Source organism: Candoia aspera, chromosome 11 (genome assembly GCF_035149785.1).
Source record: "Candoia aspera isolate rCanAsp1 chromosome 11, rCanAsp1.hap2, whole genome shotgun sequence".
Classification (NCBI taxonomy): Eukaryota; Metazoa; Chordata; class Lepidosauria; order Squamata; family Boidae; genus Candoia; species Candoia aspera.
Genome location: NC_086163.1, coordinates 22,262,078 through 22,275,696, shown reverse-complemented (window position 1 = coordinate 22,275,696; position 13,619 = coordinate 22,262,078). Strand labels below are relative to the sequence as shown.

The 13,619-nt window shown below is 48.3% G+C and overlaps 1 protein-coding gene across 1 annotated transcript; it reads left to right on the top strand.

Moving 5' to 3' along the window:
- The first annotated feature begins 762 nt into the window (after positions 1-762).
- On the top strand, positions 763-13,281 carry MEAK7 (MTOR associated protein, eak-7 homolog). The gene is made up of 9 exons (XM_063313078.1): positions 763-840; positions 2,779-2,961; positions 4,533-4,727; positions 5,599-5,829; positions 6,610-6,754; positions 8,690-9,130; positions 10,180-10,298; positions 11,436-11,615; positions 12,952-13,281. The coding sequence occupies exons 3-9, from the start codon at positions 4,557-4,559 to the stop codon at positions 13,069-13,071; spliced, it is 1,407 nt and encodes a 468-aa protein (XP_063169148.1). The 5' UTR covers positions 763-840; positions 2,779-2,961; positions 4,533-4,556; the 3' UTR covers positions 13,072-13,281.
- Positions 13,282-13,619: the final 338 nt, after the last annotated feature.

The window sequence follows — 13,619 nt, the reverse complement described above, 5'->3', positions numbered from 1 at the left end:
AAGGATGGGAAACACTGGTCAAATTACTCCATTTTCAGAGTCTGGGTTAGTGTCAGACTGCTGATCCAGCTAGCTGGAAGCATGCCTTTAACCTGCATGGTTTGTCTTCTGCAACCAGCTCTCCAAATTGCATGCTTTGTTATAGCAGCAAAAAGTCAGGCATAATTCGGATGGACAGGCACAGGAAAAAAAAAAAACTACAGGAAAAAAATAACTGGCTTGAGCTCCCTGCAACTGCTAAACTGTAATACTAAAAATGTTTTCTTTGGGCGCAATCGGGATTCGAACTCAAGACTTCAGAGCACGCCTTCGAGGCTTCTGCCCGTCTCGCCCTAGGAGGGTTCCCATTGGCTACGACAGCTGAGTTGGGCGAGCACTGAAAACGAGGACGCTCCTCCCGCAGGAGGGCGCTCGCTTCGGAACGCGTCTCCCAAACTTCCGCCCCGCAGAGCGCAAAATAATGTAAAAAGTCAACTCCCTCACTTCCGGCCTGATTGCGCAAGCACCCAGGAGGGTTTCTTACCACGGAGCTGTCGATGCCTAGAACAGCTCCATGCGCCAACGCCCTGGGCCGAATTCCGCTTCCGCGTCTCTAAGCAATATGACTGACGGAGGCGGTGACGTAACGTTTAGAACCGGCCCCCGAGGTAATCTGACGCTCCTATTGGCTGAGTGCTCTGTGGCTCCAGCGGGCCAGGGGCGGAGCTCCAGCCGGCGGCTTCTCGGAGCTGAGGGCGGCGGCGGCGGCGGCGGCGGCGGCGCTGCGGAACTGGGGGGCCGCTGAGGGAAAGGAAAGCGAGCGGCGGGGACCCTGCGGGCCTCCGGCGTCGTCCCTGCGAGGTTAGGAGGCGGCAAACTCGCGGCCTTGGGGAGGGGGCGGGGCCGCACGTGGCGTCATTCATTATTCATGAGCGGCGCGAGGCACGCTGGGGGACCCTCGTTAAGATTCATGAGCCTCATGCATATTAATATAGAGGGCAGGAACCGTGATTTCTCGCTGCTTTTCCTTCCTCAGTTCTCCCGGCTTCGTTAGATCGAGCATTTCTTTTACCTTCGCACGTGTTTAAGAAAAAAGAAAGGGAAGCTCCCCCGCCCAGCTCTTTTTCTGTGCGCGACCACCTTGCAAGGGAGGCCGGCCTGGGGCTGCAGGGAGCATCCGCGCGCCTCTCCCAAGCCCTGCCCGGCCCCCACTGGGGTGGGGGGCAAATGCAAGACGCCTTTGCTTGGTCTCATTGCACCGGGGGCTGCTTGTTACATGCACCGCCTGCCTGTTACGTTTTTTCTGTTTTTCCCTGCTTTTGCGCCCTGTTTCCCTCCAGCAGGAGAGCTGTGCTAGTCGATAGCAGCCAAAAGTCTGGAGGCGCCGGGTGGTCCCCTTTCCGCCCCAAAAATGCCATTAAAAGGCGTCGGCTTTTGAGCGGCAGAGCCAAGCCACGCCATGCATGGATGAACGGTGAAGTGAGCTGCAGCTACGCTAGACCAGCCTTTCTGAACCTTTTCTGACCCCGGAGGAACCCTTCAAATACCTTCCAGGCCTGGGGGAACCCCTGCCCATTCAGGCTCAAAGATAGGCCAGATGGTACAAAATTAGTCTATGCGCTTCGTGGGTAGGCCTGTATAGATGCATCAACAGTGTTCCTAAACTAAAAATAAAGAATGAAACTTACCATTTTGATGTGAAGTTGCCCGAATTGGAAATAATTTTTTAAATAAATCATGATCTCCCAGGGAACCCCTAGGACCACTCGCGGAACCCGAGGGTACCACAGAACCCGGTTTGAGAAACTCTGGTCTAGCCACTCTAAGCACCTGATGAAGTGAGCTGCATATATATCTATATATCTACACACACACACACACACACACACAGACACACACACGACAACCCATGACCCCCTGAGCCATCGTTTCAGAGATATTTCCTTACCAGGCTTCTTGATGCCTTCAGGAACGGCAGAGCTTCTAATGTGCTCCCTTCTCTGGAAAAGTTCTTAAAAATTCAGGGAGATCTTCAGAGATGCATCCGCCTTGAAAATAGCCCGTGTCGTCCCTACTGAACTGTATAGCACAGTCAGACCTCAGGAGGTGACCGCAGGAAATGTTTTATTACAATTTCTATGTCATAAAATGTTCTATAAAATTTGCCAAATTTCAATTCCACGGGAGCCATAGGTCCTGGATTTTGGATGCATTCTGTAAATCAGCCCATCTGAGGTACCCTGGTCCAAAAATTGTCGCCCTATGATGTGCTGTTTCGCCCAGTTAAAGGTTACCCACAGACAAACTGGCTGGGGAATTAAAGTTCACCCATCTTAAAATTGCCAAGTTTGAAAAACACTGTATAGAATTCTAACGGTTTATTCTTGTAACGATATAGTTCATATTTTTATTTTCTTTTTCTATTATACTTTTAGCACTTTTTAAAGTACCCGTTACGGGTTTTTCTATAATGAACGTACCTTTGTGTATTTTTTTTTGTTTTTTCTTTTTCTGTTGTTATCTAAAAAAAGCAATAAAATTAATTTTAAAAAGCTGGGAAAACCACTGCTCTCACATCTGCTTTTTCTGCCTCTCAAATACTGTGTTACAGTTTTCAGGTCTACATCTGTTATAAAATTGGTGCAACCAGACAAGGAGAAGAATAAATTGCTAGAACACCAGCAGTCATTCCCTCCTTCAACACCAGCAGCTATTAATATATATACTGCCATAAATAATCAGAAACCTAGCCCTGGTGGCTTATTATATATTGAGAAAGGCTGTTTTTCTTTTCACCAGGCTCCTGGTCCATTAACATCAGTCTACCGGCCAAGACAAGCTTGCCTTGAAGAGATGAGTAAATAAGGGACCCACATTTCATCTGTTAAATTTTGGCATAAGCTGGGCAAACCTTGGCTTGAGTCACACCAAAGGTAGAAGGGAAAGCAGCTGCTTTGTGGAGGCCCTCATTCTTAAAAGGAGGTAAATGCCTTCTTGGGACAGCTGTCAGCTGTCTTCATTATGCTAAACAGAAACGGGTAACATGCGCTGCGTGTGATAATATTTTTATTACTCCTGATATTCCCCATGTGTTTTTTCTTTTCGTCTTTGACATGTTTTTTGGCCGCTGAATAATTCAACCTTGGGAGGCTTTGATGCTTTAAAATTTGTCGCTCATTGGAGCTTGTTCAATAAAAAAGACTCAGGTCGCACGCTTGATTCCCCCCCCCCCCTTTATCCTCCCGCTCTTTGATGCATATGTGCGAGAGAGATGCCACCAGGAGAAAGTCTTTCATTCTTTCTCCCCAAGGGGGGAAAACGAGCCCTCGTAAGATGGTTGCAGTGACGCCTGTGTAGCTTCTGCGTTGCGAAAGTTTTCGTCTCTCTGCGAAAGTAAGGCATGCCGTTTCCAAAGCGTGATTTATGAAGGCAATATGGAAGGTGCCATTTTGACAAGCAACAGATGGTTTTTAAATGAATTAAAACAGAATTCCGTGGCCTTGTTTATCCAGCATTCATTTTTAGAAGCCCTTTCTGACCCCGCTCCCTTCGTTCCAACCATACCTGTTTTCCCAGGAGTGTCAGAGTTATGAAGACATGCTGGGTTCATATATTGTGCCATGCATTAACTATGTCTCTTTGATTAAGCTGTGATTGGTTGGTTTGCCCAACACCTTATGCCATAAATCACGGTTTACAAGCCATAATGCCCGGGTTCAGACTACATCTTAAGCCGAAGACAAACAATCCATATTTGTTGCTTAATTTGGGGTGTGAATCAGACCAAAATGAGAGAGGCTGAAAAGCAGTTTATACTATTTTTGTGTAGTTTCCAGTTTGGCTCTGATTCCTTCCCATTAACATTTGGAGGAGAAAAGGGATTTTATTCTTATTTTTCATTCCCTCCTTCTGGACACGTCCTGCCTACAGAATTAGGTCCTTGCCCATAAAATAGCACAGACGTTCTGGTATCTTCCACACAAGGAGGATGAACCTTTGGACCGCTTGATTCACAGACTGGAGCTGACAGCTCACCACTGTTATGTCTGCCCTTACAAAATCAGTTCTTTAACTTGCCGGCTTTTCCTATTTTTACGGCAGTGCTGTGTTTGCAGGGAAGGGGCTTTGGAGAAGATCCTGAAGTCCCTGCATTTTTCAACATCCCATCTCCTACTTTGACTTCTCATTCAGCCCTTTGAGGTAGGTCAGGCCAGGAAACAGGTTGCCCAAGGACTACCAGAGCTCTACTTTTTGTTGTTGCTGCAGGGTTTAATAACAGAGTCTTGAAAGCCTACAGAGTTTTTCTCTTCTCCCCCCTCCCCCCAGAGCAGGGAAGTCTTGAGTTTCTTCTTTACTTCCTCCTCCCTTTTTGGACTAAGCTGACGTTTACCTAATGGCTGTTGAATACCTTCAAGGCCATCTCGGGGTTCCTCTACAGCCCGTTAAGTTCTTCATCTGCTTATTCCCTGATGCCTTTGCGGGGCTGAGTCCATCTGAGCCTGCTGCTGTTAGCATCCTTGCTTCTCCTCATTTTTCTTCTCAATTCCTTGCAGGATTTCACTATCGGCTAGAAGAAAATGGGCAACGTGGAAAGCAACAGCTCTTACCAGAACTATTTCTCCAGGTTTCTTTGTGATGAGCAAGTGGACATTGACCGTGTTTTCAGGGCCTTATCTGGAGCAGATGAGGCCATCGCTGTAAAGACGGGGAAAGTGGCCCAGACTGGTGTGACGCTTGAAGCGCTCCAGGTAAACCACCTAGCTCTTTTTTAAAGATTAATAAAAGCTGTTCCAGCAGATGGAAGTACCCAGCAGATCGTGGTTGATCTCAGAACTCAGCTGGGTGGGAGCTGGTTGATGGGAGATGGTCACTAGAGTTGGTTTATGGGAACTGGTCACTGGGAGATGATCAGGATATGGTTAAGGAGGCCAGACTGGGGAGTTGAAATAATATCCCAGTAGAAGGCAGTGACAACCACCATTGAGAATGTCCACGAAGTCACCAGGGGTTCAGGCTCATTTTGAGGGAGGCTTTCCATCTGCCTACAACTCACCATTTCTGTGTTTCTGGACAGGCCGCCAGGCTAGTCTCTTGTAGCAGAAAAACTACCAAGATCCTTGATGCTTCCTGAAGATCAACACGTTTGTTACTGTCACAGCCGTTTCAGGGCTTCTGTTGCCAATTAAAGTTGGGATGTTGTGGAGAAGCCCACAATGCTGAAACTGCTTGTGGGTTTCTGTTTGAACAGAGTACTTTTCAGGGAAAAGGGTAGATCCACCAGGTCATTTCAAAAGCGAATCATAGCTGAGATGCCCCTTTCCCTGTGTATATAAGCTTTGGTGAACAATGGTCTGCCTCATCAGGCGAATGACATCTTATCCTGAGATTGGAGTAACAGTGGTACTTTAGCTCTCCCTGGCAGCTGTCCAGATGGACACACAGCCTAGTTCTGAGATGATTAGAAATGGATATCGATGGAGTTTAGTAATAGAGAAAAACTTGGCTTACGGCGTTTGTAAGAGAAGCCCTCCTTGGGCCTTGTTCTTCCATTAATAGGGTAAGCTCTTCTCATTTTTCCATGCAGTTAAACTTCCTTGATGCATTTGGTTCTTTTGCTAGGCCTACTTCAAGGAAGCTGTCCCTCAGTCGATGGTTACGAGGCTGTACAGCGGGATGAAGAGCATCCAGGTGACACACAAGTCCCCAGAGCCCAGCACCCTGGTGGTGAAGGAGCAGTTTGTTGTCTTCCTGTCAGCACTCTTCAAGGGCAATGCCCAGGAGAAAAGTGGCATTGTCATGAAGATGATCTCAGATGCTCAGGAGACTGTCAAGGGAAGCCAGATCCTAGAGGTAAGCAGAGGAAGGCGCGTCTCGTTTGTGCCCAGGGGAAAGGTGAGGTGATGGACCCCTAAATTGACTAAGTCTTCATAATTATGACTCTAATTCATAGGGTGCCACGTGGTGCGGCGTGGTTGCTTGGAGATCGATCCAAGTGGGGAGCCAGAAGACAGGAGTTCATCAAGAGTGTGGTTGCCCAACCCTTTATAATTCTCTCAGGGCATGGGAGTTGTGCTGTCTTAGAGTCCAGAAGCACTTCATCCCAGGCTTCTCAGCCTCCCAAAGTTTTGGCCCGCAGTTCCTCCTTTGCACCACTGACCTTGTCGGCTGGGCCAGCGAGAGCTTAATTCAGCTGGGCGGAGCCCGCCGGAACAGCTGGCTCCGAGCCACAGCAGAGCAGCTCCTTATACCGAGAAACAGTAGGCAGAACTGTAAGTTCGCTTTTCCTCTGTGAAGAGATTACCAAGTTTAAAATGCTTTTGGCACTGCTCCTGTGTGCCCACACACACACTCCCACAAAAGCATTTAGCAAACCTCCTCCAGGATATAGAACAAAGTTTCTCCTGGGGAGAAACTGTATTATGCTAATGGTTGTCTGTCTTCCTGAGAGATTCTGAGCATGTCAGAAAAGAATTTGAAACCAGGGATGACGGCAGATATGGAAGGTTTTAGGCCGTAAACCTTACCTTTTCAAATGAGCAGCTTTCTGTCCTTGTTTCAGGACTGTTTCTGGAAATACCTTTGGCATTAAAATCTTCCAACACATTAAAAACCCTAATTATTCCCTTGAAGTTTGCAGGGGATCTGGTTGGCTCTGTGGTTCACGTCCTAAACTACAGGAAGGAGCTGAAAGGTTGGAATCCGAAGAACATGCCTAATTCCGTAGCTGGGATAAAAGCTTTGGCTTCTCAGCTGGCATCTGAACTGAAACCGGCAGGTGAGCTACGAATGCTTACGTTTGTAGGCTTTGACCTGGGCAGCAGCAAGCATTCGGACATAAAGCAAAGGCTGTAACAGCCACACTAAAAGAGCAGATAATCAAATTTTTAGCACAACCCTCTTGCTATGGCCCTAACATCTTTGCAGGACTTCCCTAGGTGTCATGGAGAGTTTGGATTTTCCTAAATTACAGATAGAGAATTCCAAGAATGTTGGAGATTTTTAGACACCGACTTTGAGTGACCATTATTTGGGGGATTTTAAAATACAGTGCTCCGCAAAGTTCTGTTTCGTTGCTGCTTTCTGCGGTTAGCAAAATGTTCCAGCAGACCGGTTGCTTTCCGCTGAGTCTGTTTTATGTCCTTTGTAGTTTAGATCCCATAACTGCCTTATTGTAATGTCCGTTGTCGTTGCAAGGGCACGGAAGCAATAGAGAGAATGACAGGCTGAAAATAAATGCACATAGATGCTGTTGTGTTCTGCCAAATTGCATCTAGAACAGCTTAGGCCTCAGATACAGATAGAAGTGCAGTTTTATTAGGGTTGTGATAAGCTGCGTAGGCTTTACTCGCAGAGAGTAAAAAGGTTGTTGGCTCCGTTCTCTCAGGTATCCATAAAAATTGTCAGCCCCGGGCAGTTGGAAATCCTCTTTCTGTTCTGGTTTCTTGTGGAAATAAATCTGCCAGCATTTCTCAACCTTAGCAACTTTAAGATGTGTGGACTTCGACTCCCAGAATTCCCCAGCCAGCCATGCTGGGAGTTGAAATCTACATGTCTTAAAGTTGCCAAGGTTGAGAAACACTGGTATATACAGTTCATTTTCAGACAGGGAAATATAGATGTTATATTTTGTCATGGCTTCATTTTACAAGTTTCATATTACTTCCACCCCTCTTGGGGTGTGCTGGGGGGAATGTCTCTGTTTTCACCCAGTGTATACCTTGGGTGGTGTTTTTATGTATAGTGGTCATCAGGTGGCAGCACCCAGCTCCTTTGGTTCTGTTTGGAACTCATGAGGGGTACAAAGCCAAGATCTTACTATGGGGTTTGGATCCTCTACTGCAGCAGTCCCCAACCTTTTTGGCACCAGGTAGCTGTTTTGTGGAAGACAATTTTTCACGGACCGAGGTGGGGGTGGGGATGGTTTTGAGATTATTCAAGTGCTTCCTCTTTTTCCCGACCTTTTATTCTTTTTTCTTCGTGCCGTTTGGAGATAGCAGCCAATGGGCTTGCTTTCTCTGACAGGAGGCGGAGCTCAGGCAGTAGTGCGAGCGATGGGGAGCAGCTGTACATACTCAGGCTGTAAATTCACTCGCTCGCCCACCGCTCACCTCCTGCTGTGTGGCCCGGTTCCTAACAGGCCACGGCCCGGGGGTTGGGGACCCCTGCTCTACCGGACTTGCAGTTTTGGTGACTGTATACAGCATGTTCGTTTTAGGAGCTGTCTAGTCCTGGTGCTCAGGACTGTTTCAGGAATAGCTCTGTAGAGTCTGTCTCTATATGCCTATAGGATATGGCAGCCCTCTATATGCCTATAGGATATGGCAGCCCTTCTCAACCTTTTGTCCCCGGAGGAACCCTTGAAATATTTTTCAGGCCTCAGGGAACCCCTGCACTCTCAGGCTCAAATATAAGCCAGAAGTTACAAAATTATATTAGTTTCATGTGTAGGCCTATATAGATGCATTAACAGTGTTCTCAAACTGAAAATAAAGAGTGAAACTTGCCCCTTTAATGTGAAGTTGCCCAAATTTTAATGTTTTCTTTTTAAATAACCCATGATCTCCCAGGGAATGCCCAGTGACCTCTCGTGGAACCCGAGGGTGCCAGGGAAACCTGGTGGAGAAACCCTGGTCTGTGCTATGTTTGGGTGTGTACATCACCTTGCCAGACTCTGATCTGGCCCTGGCCAAACCCGTGTTTCTTGCTTCAGAGGGGAAGAAGATGGAGGTAGCGCCTGCCCTGGATGCCCTCTGCGACCGAAGCAGCGTCGAGGACTGGCTTTTCCGAGTCCCGCAGATCCCTGCCTTTCTCAACGTGGTCGTCCAGCAGGGCCTGCTTGTCCTGCAGTCTCTCCCAGACGCAGCTGGGGGGATCCTCCACCTGCTCCCAGAATGCCGAGGTGTGCGAGGGGGCCGTTTCGTCAGCCTTCTTGACATCCCCTCCATCATGTACCTCAATGCCCACCTCCCCCCGGAACTGCAGCACCGTTGGCAGCTCCTCTTTGCCTCCGGGGTTCACGGGGAGAGCTTCACGCAGCTGTGCGGCCATATTGTGAACAAAGGGCCCTGCCTTCTGGTTCTGAAGGACACCGACGGCTACGTCTTCGGCGGGTTTTCCTCATGCTCCTGGGAGGTGAAGCCACAGTTTCAAGGTGAGGCCCCTTTTCTAACCTCACCAAGCCAAAGTTCTGGTCCTTTTGGGTTTGCAGAGATCAGGCAAATTCTTTTCGGGGGGTGGGGGGGGGGAGAAATTTTGCTCCCAGTCTGCAGAATTCTGGGATATGTGTAAATTAGACCACATAAACAATTCAGAATTGTGCATTTTCCCCTCCCCCATAATTTGCTCTCATTCCCTTGTCGTCTCCCAGCCACTAGAAATCTCAGCCTGGCACCTTTCTCTTGAGATTTCAACCCTGCCTTTGCTGGCACAAGGGCTAGATGCTTTGCTCCCACGTTTGAAAACAATTCCTTGGAAAGGTTGAATTTTGCAGACAAGACTGCTTTCTACAGCTTTTTAAAGTCAACTGCATTAAATGACTTTTTGCCCCCACATAGAATTTTTGGCAGGAGCCAAATCTCTCTTCCCTGTTCAGTTCCCTTTTGTATCCAGGGAGCTAAAAATCAGGGTGTTGGGAGCACCTTTTCAGACTAACAGATTTTATTAAGAGGCAGCTGCAGTTCCTAAAAGTTTCTGTCTATTAATAAAATCCGTTAGTCTGCAAAGGAACTACTGTGTTCCTCCTGAACTTTGGCTATCCTAGGCTAACACGGCTCTCTTCCTGCAGTATTGTGTGAGCTGAAATCTCAAATAACTACACCCAGATTTAGCACTAAGTAAAGTGTGACAGCTGTTGCTGTCCACTGGGTGGCAATCTTCTCCTAGTTTATGATTCTCCTGAGATTAAGATAAGGCAGTGTTTCTCAACCTTGGCAGGTTGCAGAGGTGTGGACTTCAATTCCCAAAGTTCCCTAGGCAGCAAGCTGGCTGGGGAGTTCTGGGAGTTGAAGTCCACATCCCTTCAAGTTCACAAGGTTGGGAAACACTGGGATAAGGTAAAGAAACTGCATCAGCTAGCTCTCAGTCACAATGGGAGATGAATGAGGACTAGCAACTTCTTTTTTCCAATTAGACTCTGTTGGGGCGAATGTTGCTGTTTTCCTCTCTTTGGTCCATGTCTCTTCATTCAGTTGTTCCTTGCAGGAAACAATGCGTGTTTTCTGTTTTCCGTTTCTCCCTCACTTGCTGTGTTTACCTGCACTGGCTACAATAACCACTACATGTACCTCAATCACGGGCAGCAGACCATGCCGAATGGACTTGTGAGTATCAAGCAGTTGGCCTCTTGAGCGTGCTTTGGTCCTGTGGCTCCACCTTCCTTTTGCCTAAAATCCCCCCATTCTCCTTGCCGGATGGCAACAGGTCACAGGGGTTAGACTAGCCTTTCTCGATCTTCTGACCCTGGAGAAACCCTTGAAATATTTTTCAGGCCTCGGGGAACCCCTGCACATTCAGGCTCAAAGATAGGCCAGAAGTTACAAAAGTATTCGTTTCATGGGTAGGCCTGTATAGATGCATGAAACTAAAAATAAGGAAACTTCTTTAATGTGAAATTGCCTGAATCTGAAATAACTTTTTAAATAAATCGTGATCTCCCAGGGAACCCCTAGGGACCTCTCACGGAACCTGAGGGTGCCACGGAACCCTGTTGGAGAAACCCTGGGCCAGAGTGAAGGCTTATGTGGGCAACTGCAAAGTCCACAGCTGCTAGGCGGTGGGGAAGTTTGGCAGTTGTGATCCAGTGTTACAGGGGGTTCCATGTTGGGAAAGCGGGATAAGTTCCTGGGAAGAAGGGAGTTCTGTGAATGGCTATCATCACAGGGTGAAACCTCCAAGTCAAGAGGCAGTCTACCACTGCTGAATGCAAATTGCAGGGAAGAAGTACCATAAACCGCCCCCAGACCAAGCTGTTACTTACGAATGGAGGAAAGAATGAATGAATGAAGTATAAAAGGCCGCTGTGTCAAGCATGAGTCAGAAGAGGTTGCTTTGGACCTCATGCGAGGGCCCAGCTCTCTGTGGCTCAGTAGGGCAGCCAACTTTCAGGTGCCCTTGCAAATGTGAGGGCAAGATGCCCTTGCTTTAAAAAAAAATCCACGGATGAAAGTGGATGTGACTCTTCAAGCAGCACCGTTTCTCCCCCGGGCTCACGGAGAGGCTGCTTCAATGAGCAGCAGAGGTCCACCGCACTTCTTCCTGATTCTTTGTGAAGCGTGTCCAGCCATGCGAGATGGCCTTTGCCCTCAGCAGTGTTTTGATTGATTCATCAGCCCGGCAGGCCTATCCCTTGGTTGGAGGGTCATGCTGGCCTTCCCCAACCTTTTGCTGCACCGGTACAGGCACGCCAGCAAGCCCCCTACTGCAGCCTTGCATGGTGGGACTCTTCCTTTTCCTTGCAGGGCATGGGAGGCCAGCTTGAATACTTTGGGCTCTGGCTGGACAGCAACTATGGGAAAGGCCACAGCAAAGCAAAGCCTCGGTGCAGCACGTACAACAGCCCTCAGCTGTCTGCCAAGGAGAACTTCGTGCTGGATTCCCTGGAGGTGTGGGCTTTGGGAGACCCCCCTGAAGCTGACGGGGTAAGTCTTGCCACTCTGAGCAAAGCTGCCATAAGGCGGTGATCTAAACTCCCTGCTGGGCCACAAAGCAGGCCATGAAATCCAAGCGTCAAAGCTGGTTTGGCTCATTGTTTTCCCCTGGGCAGAGTTGTAAGGGGTTCTGCAGCAGAAGATGGAAAAGGTCTCCAAGACTAGGTTGCATGGAGGTCTCCAGACGCATGGCCCAGGCTAGGGGGAGAAGAAGGGGAGAGGAAACTGGACCTCTGGGGCTCTGCGGGGTCTGCCTAGGTGTCTCTGGGGGTGGCCCATATGAGGGAGACAGAATGAGCAGAGTGACTGAAAGGGATGGAGGAAGTGGGGATGAGAGGGGCGTCCTTGTGCATTTCTGGCTTCAACCCTGGCCTGTTTTGGATGTGGTGGCAATTGCCACGCGTATGTAAGCCCCGGTTGGCTCTTTCATGATGAAGGCCGCTCTTGAACACGCCAACGTTTTGCTTTCCTAGGTGAGTGAACAACATTTGGCCAAGAACGAGGAGGGTTTATCAGAGTATGTTCTACTCCCCCATCAAAACTGATTTAAAGGCCTAGGTTGCCTGGTGGTTTCCTGTTTACCTCCTCGCCAGGTCCAGCCCTGTTTAGCTACCTCCTAACTGGGCACCGCGGGCAAAAACTAGGTTAAAGGGGGATGGGCAGTGTGTGGCCGAACATATTGGGGTTACATAGCCCTTGGCTCATTGTGTGAACAGCTTAAATCATCACATGGTTGACTTGCTTGGACCGTAGCGTGCAATGGTGTTTTGTTAACCTGGGTTTAGCCTGTTGTGCGTCCTCTGTCCCTTCCCATCCAAGGGGCTCCACCCCTAGCAAGGCAAATCAGTTAATACAGGACACAGAATATTTTAAATCCCCAGGTATTTTATTTCTAAGATCTTACTGGAACCAAAGGCTTTTGTATATCTTGAGCTTTGGCTTGGCAGCTGCATTTTCTCTTTCTTTTGAACAACCTTAAAAAAAAAATCAGCGCTCTTTGATTTCTTCCTCCCCTGCGGTGCCCCAGGGTTTCCATTCAAGGGGCTTGGCAGTCAGAGATTGACGTAGTTTTGCTTTCTCGGGCAGCCCCGTCATCCGACCTAAACCTGTTTCACACCGACCAGGTCGAAGTGCATGTGGCAGAACCCGTTCCACTGTTTGCCGAGCAGAGGGGCAGACAAGGAAACCGGGCAATTTCCTCGGGTCAGGTTTCAGGAGCCGACAAAATTGCTGAGAGATGGGTCCAGCCCAGATCACCTCTGACCTCCCCCCCAACCCAGCTCTGGTTTGTTTGTTTTTCCAATCTCTCTCCTGGGTTTGACTTTAGGGAAAAGGCCAGAGGAGCGTCTTAGACGTTGACCCAGGGGCCCAAGCTTTGCTAGAGATGATCGGGAGAAGCCGCCAGAGCGATGGGTTTCGGGTACCAGTGGATGATGAAGGCAACTGAGATCGCATCCTAGAAGTCTTTTCCCAAGTCTGACCAGTGTTTTGCTAGAACACTTTCTCTTTTCCACCCGTCAGTATAAAGTATCCAATCTCTTCAGAGTGATGATGTTCCCTGAAATAACAATTTGCTTGTCTTTGCGAACTTCGGACGTGTTACCTGTGGGAGTTATTTCCAGGGATTGGGCATGTATCGTACTAAATTCAGGACACTTTTTTTCTTCTTTTCACTTTATTCACATTTCACTGACAATTCTGGGGGCACAGCACCCAAGGGGACCTCCAGATTTCTGGTGGGAAACAATTCCTTGAACGGATCCCAGTTCACTGACACAGTTCTCAAAGCTCAGGGCCTTCCTTGCCAATCAATCTGTATTTTGTTGGGGAAATTTAAATGCTGCAGAAACATCTTTCTGGATTGTTGGAATGCAATATCTGGAAATCAGGATTTCATGTATTAATTGATCCATCACAACTGGGTCAGATTTAGATGGGGTGCAGTATGAGTCTTTTTTAGAGTTTGGACAAATTCCGGCTATGAATTTCCAGCTC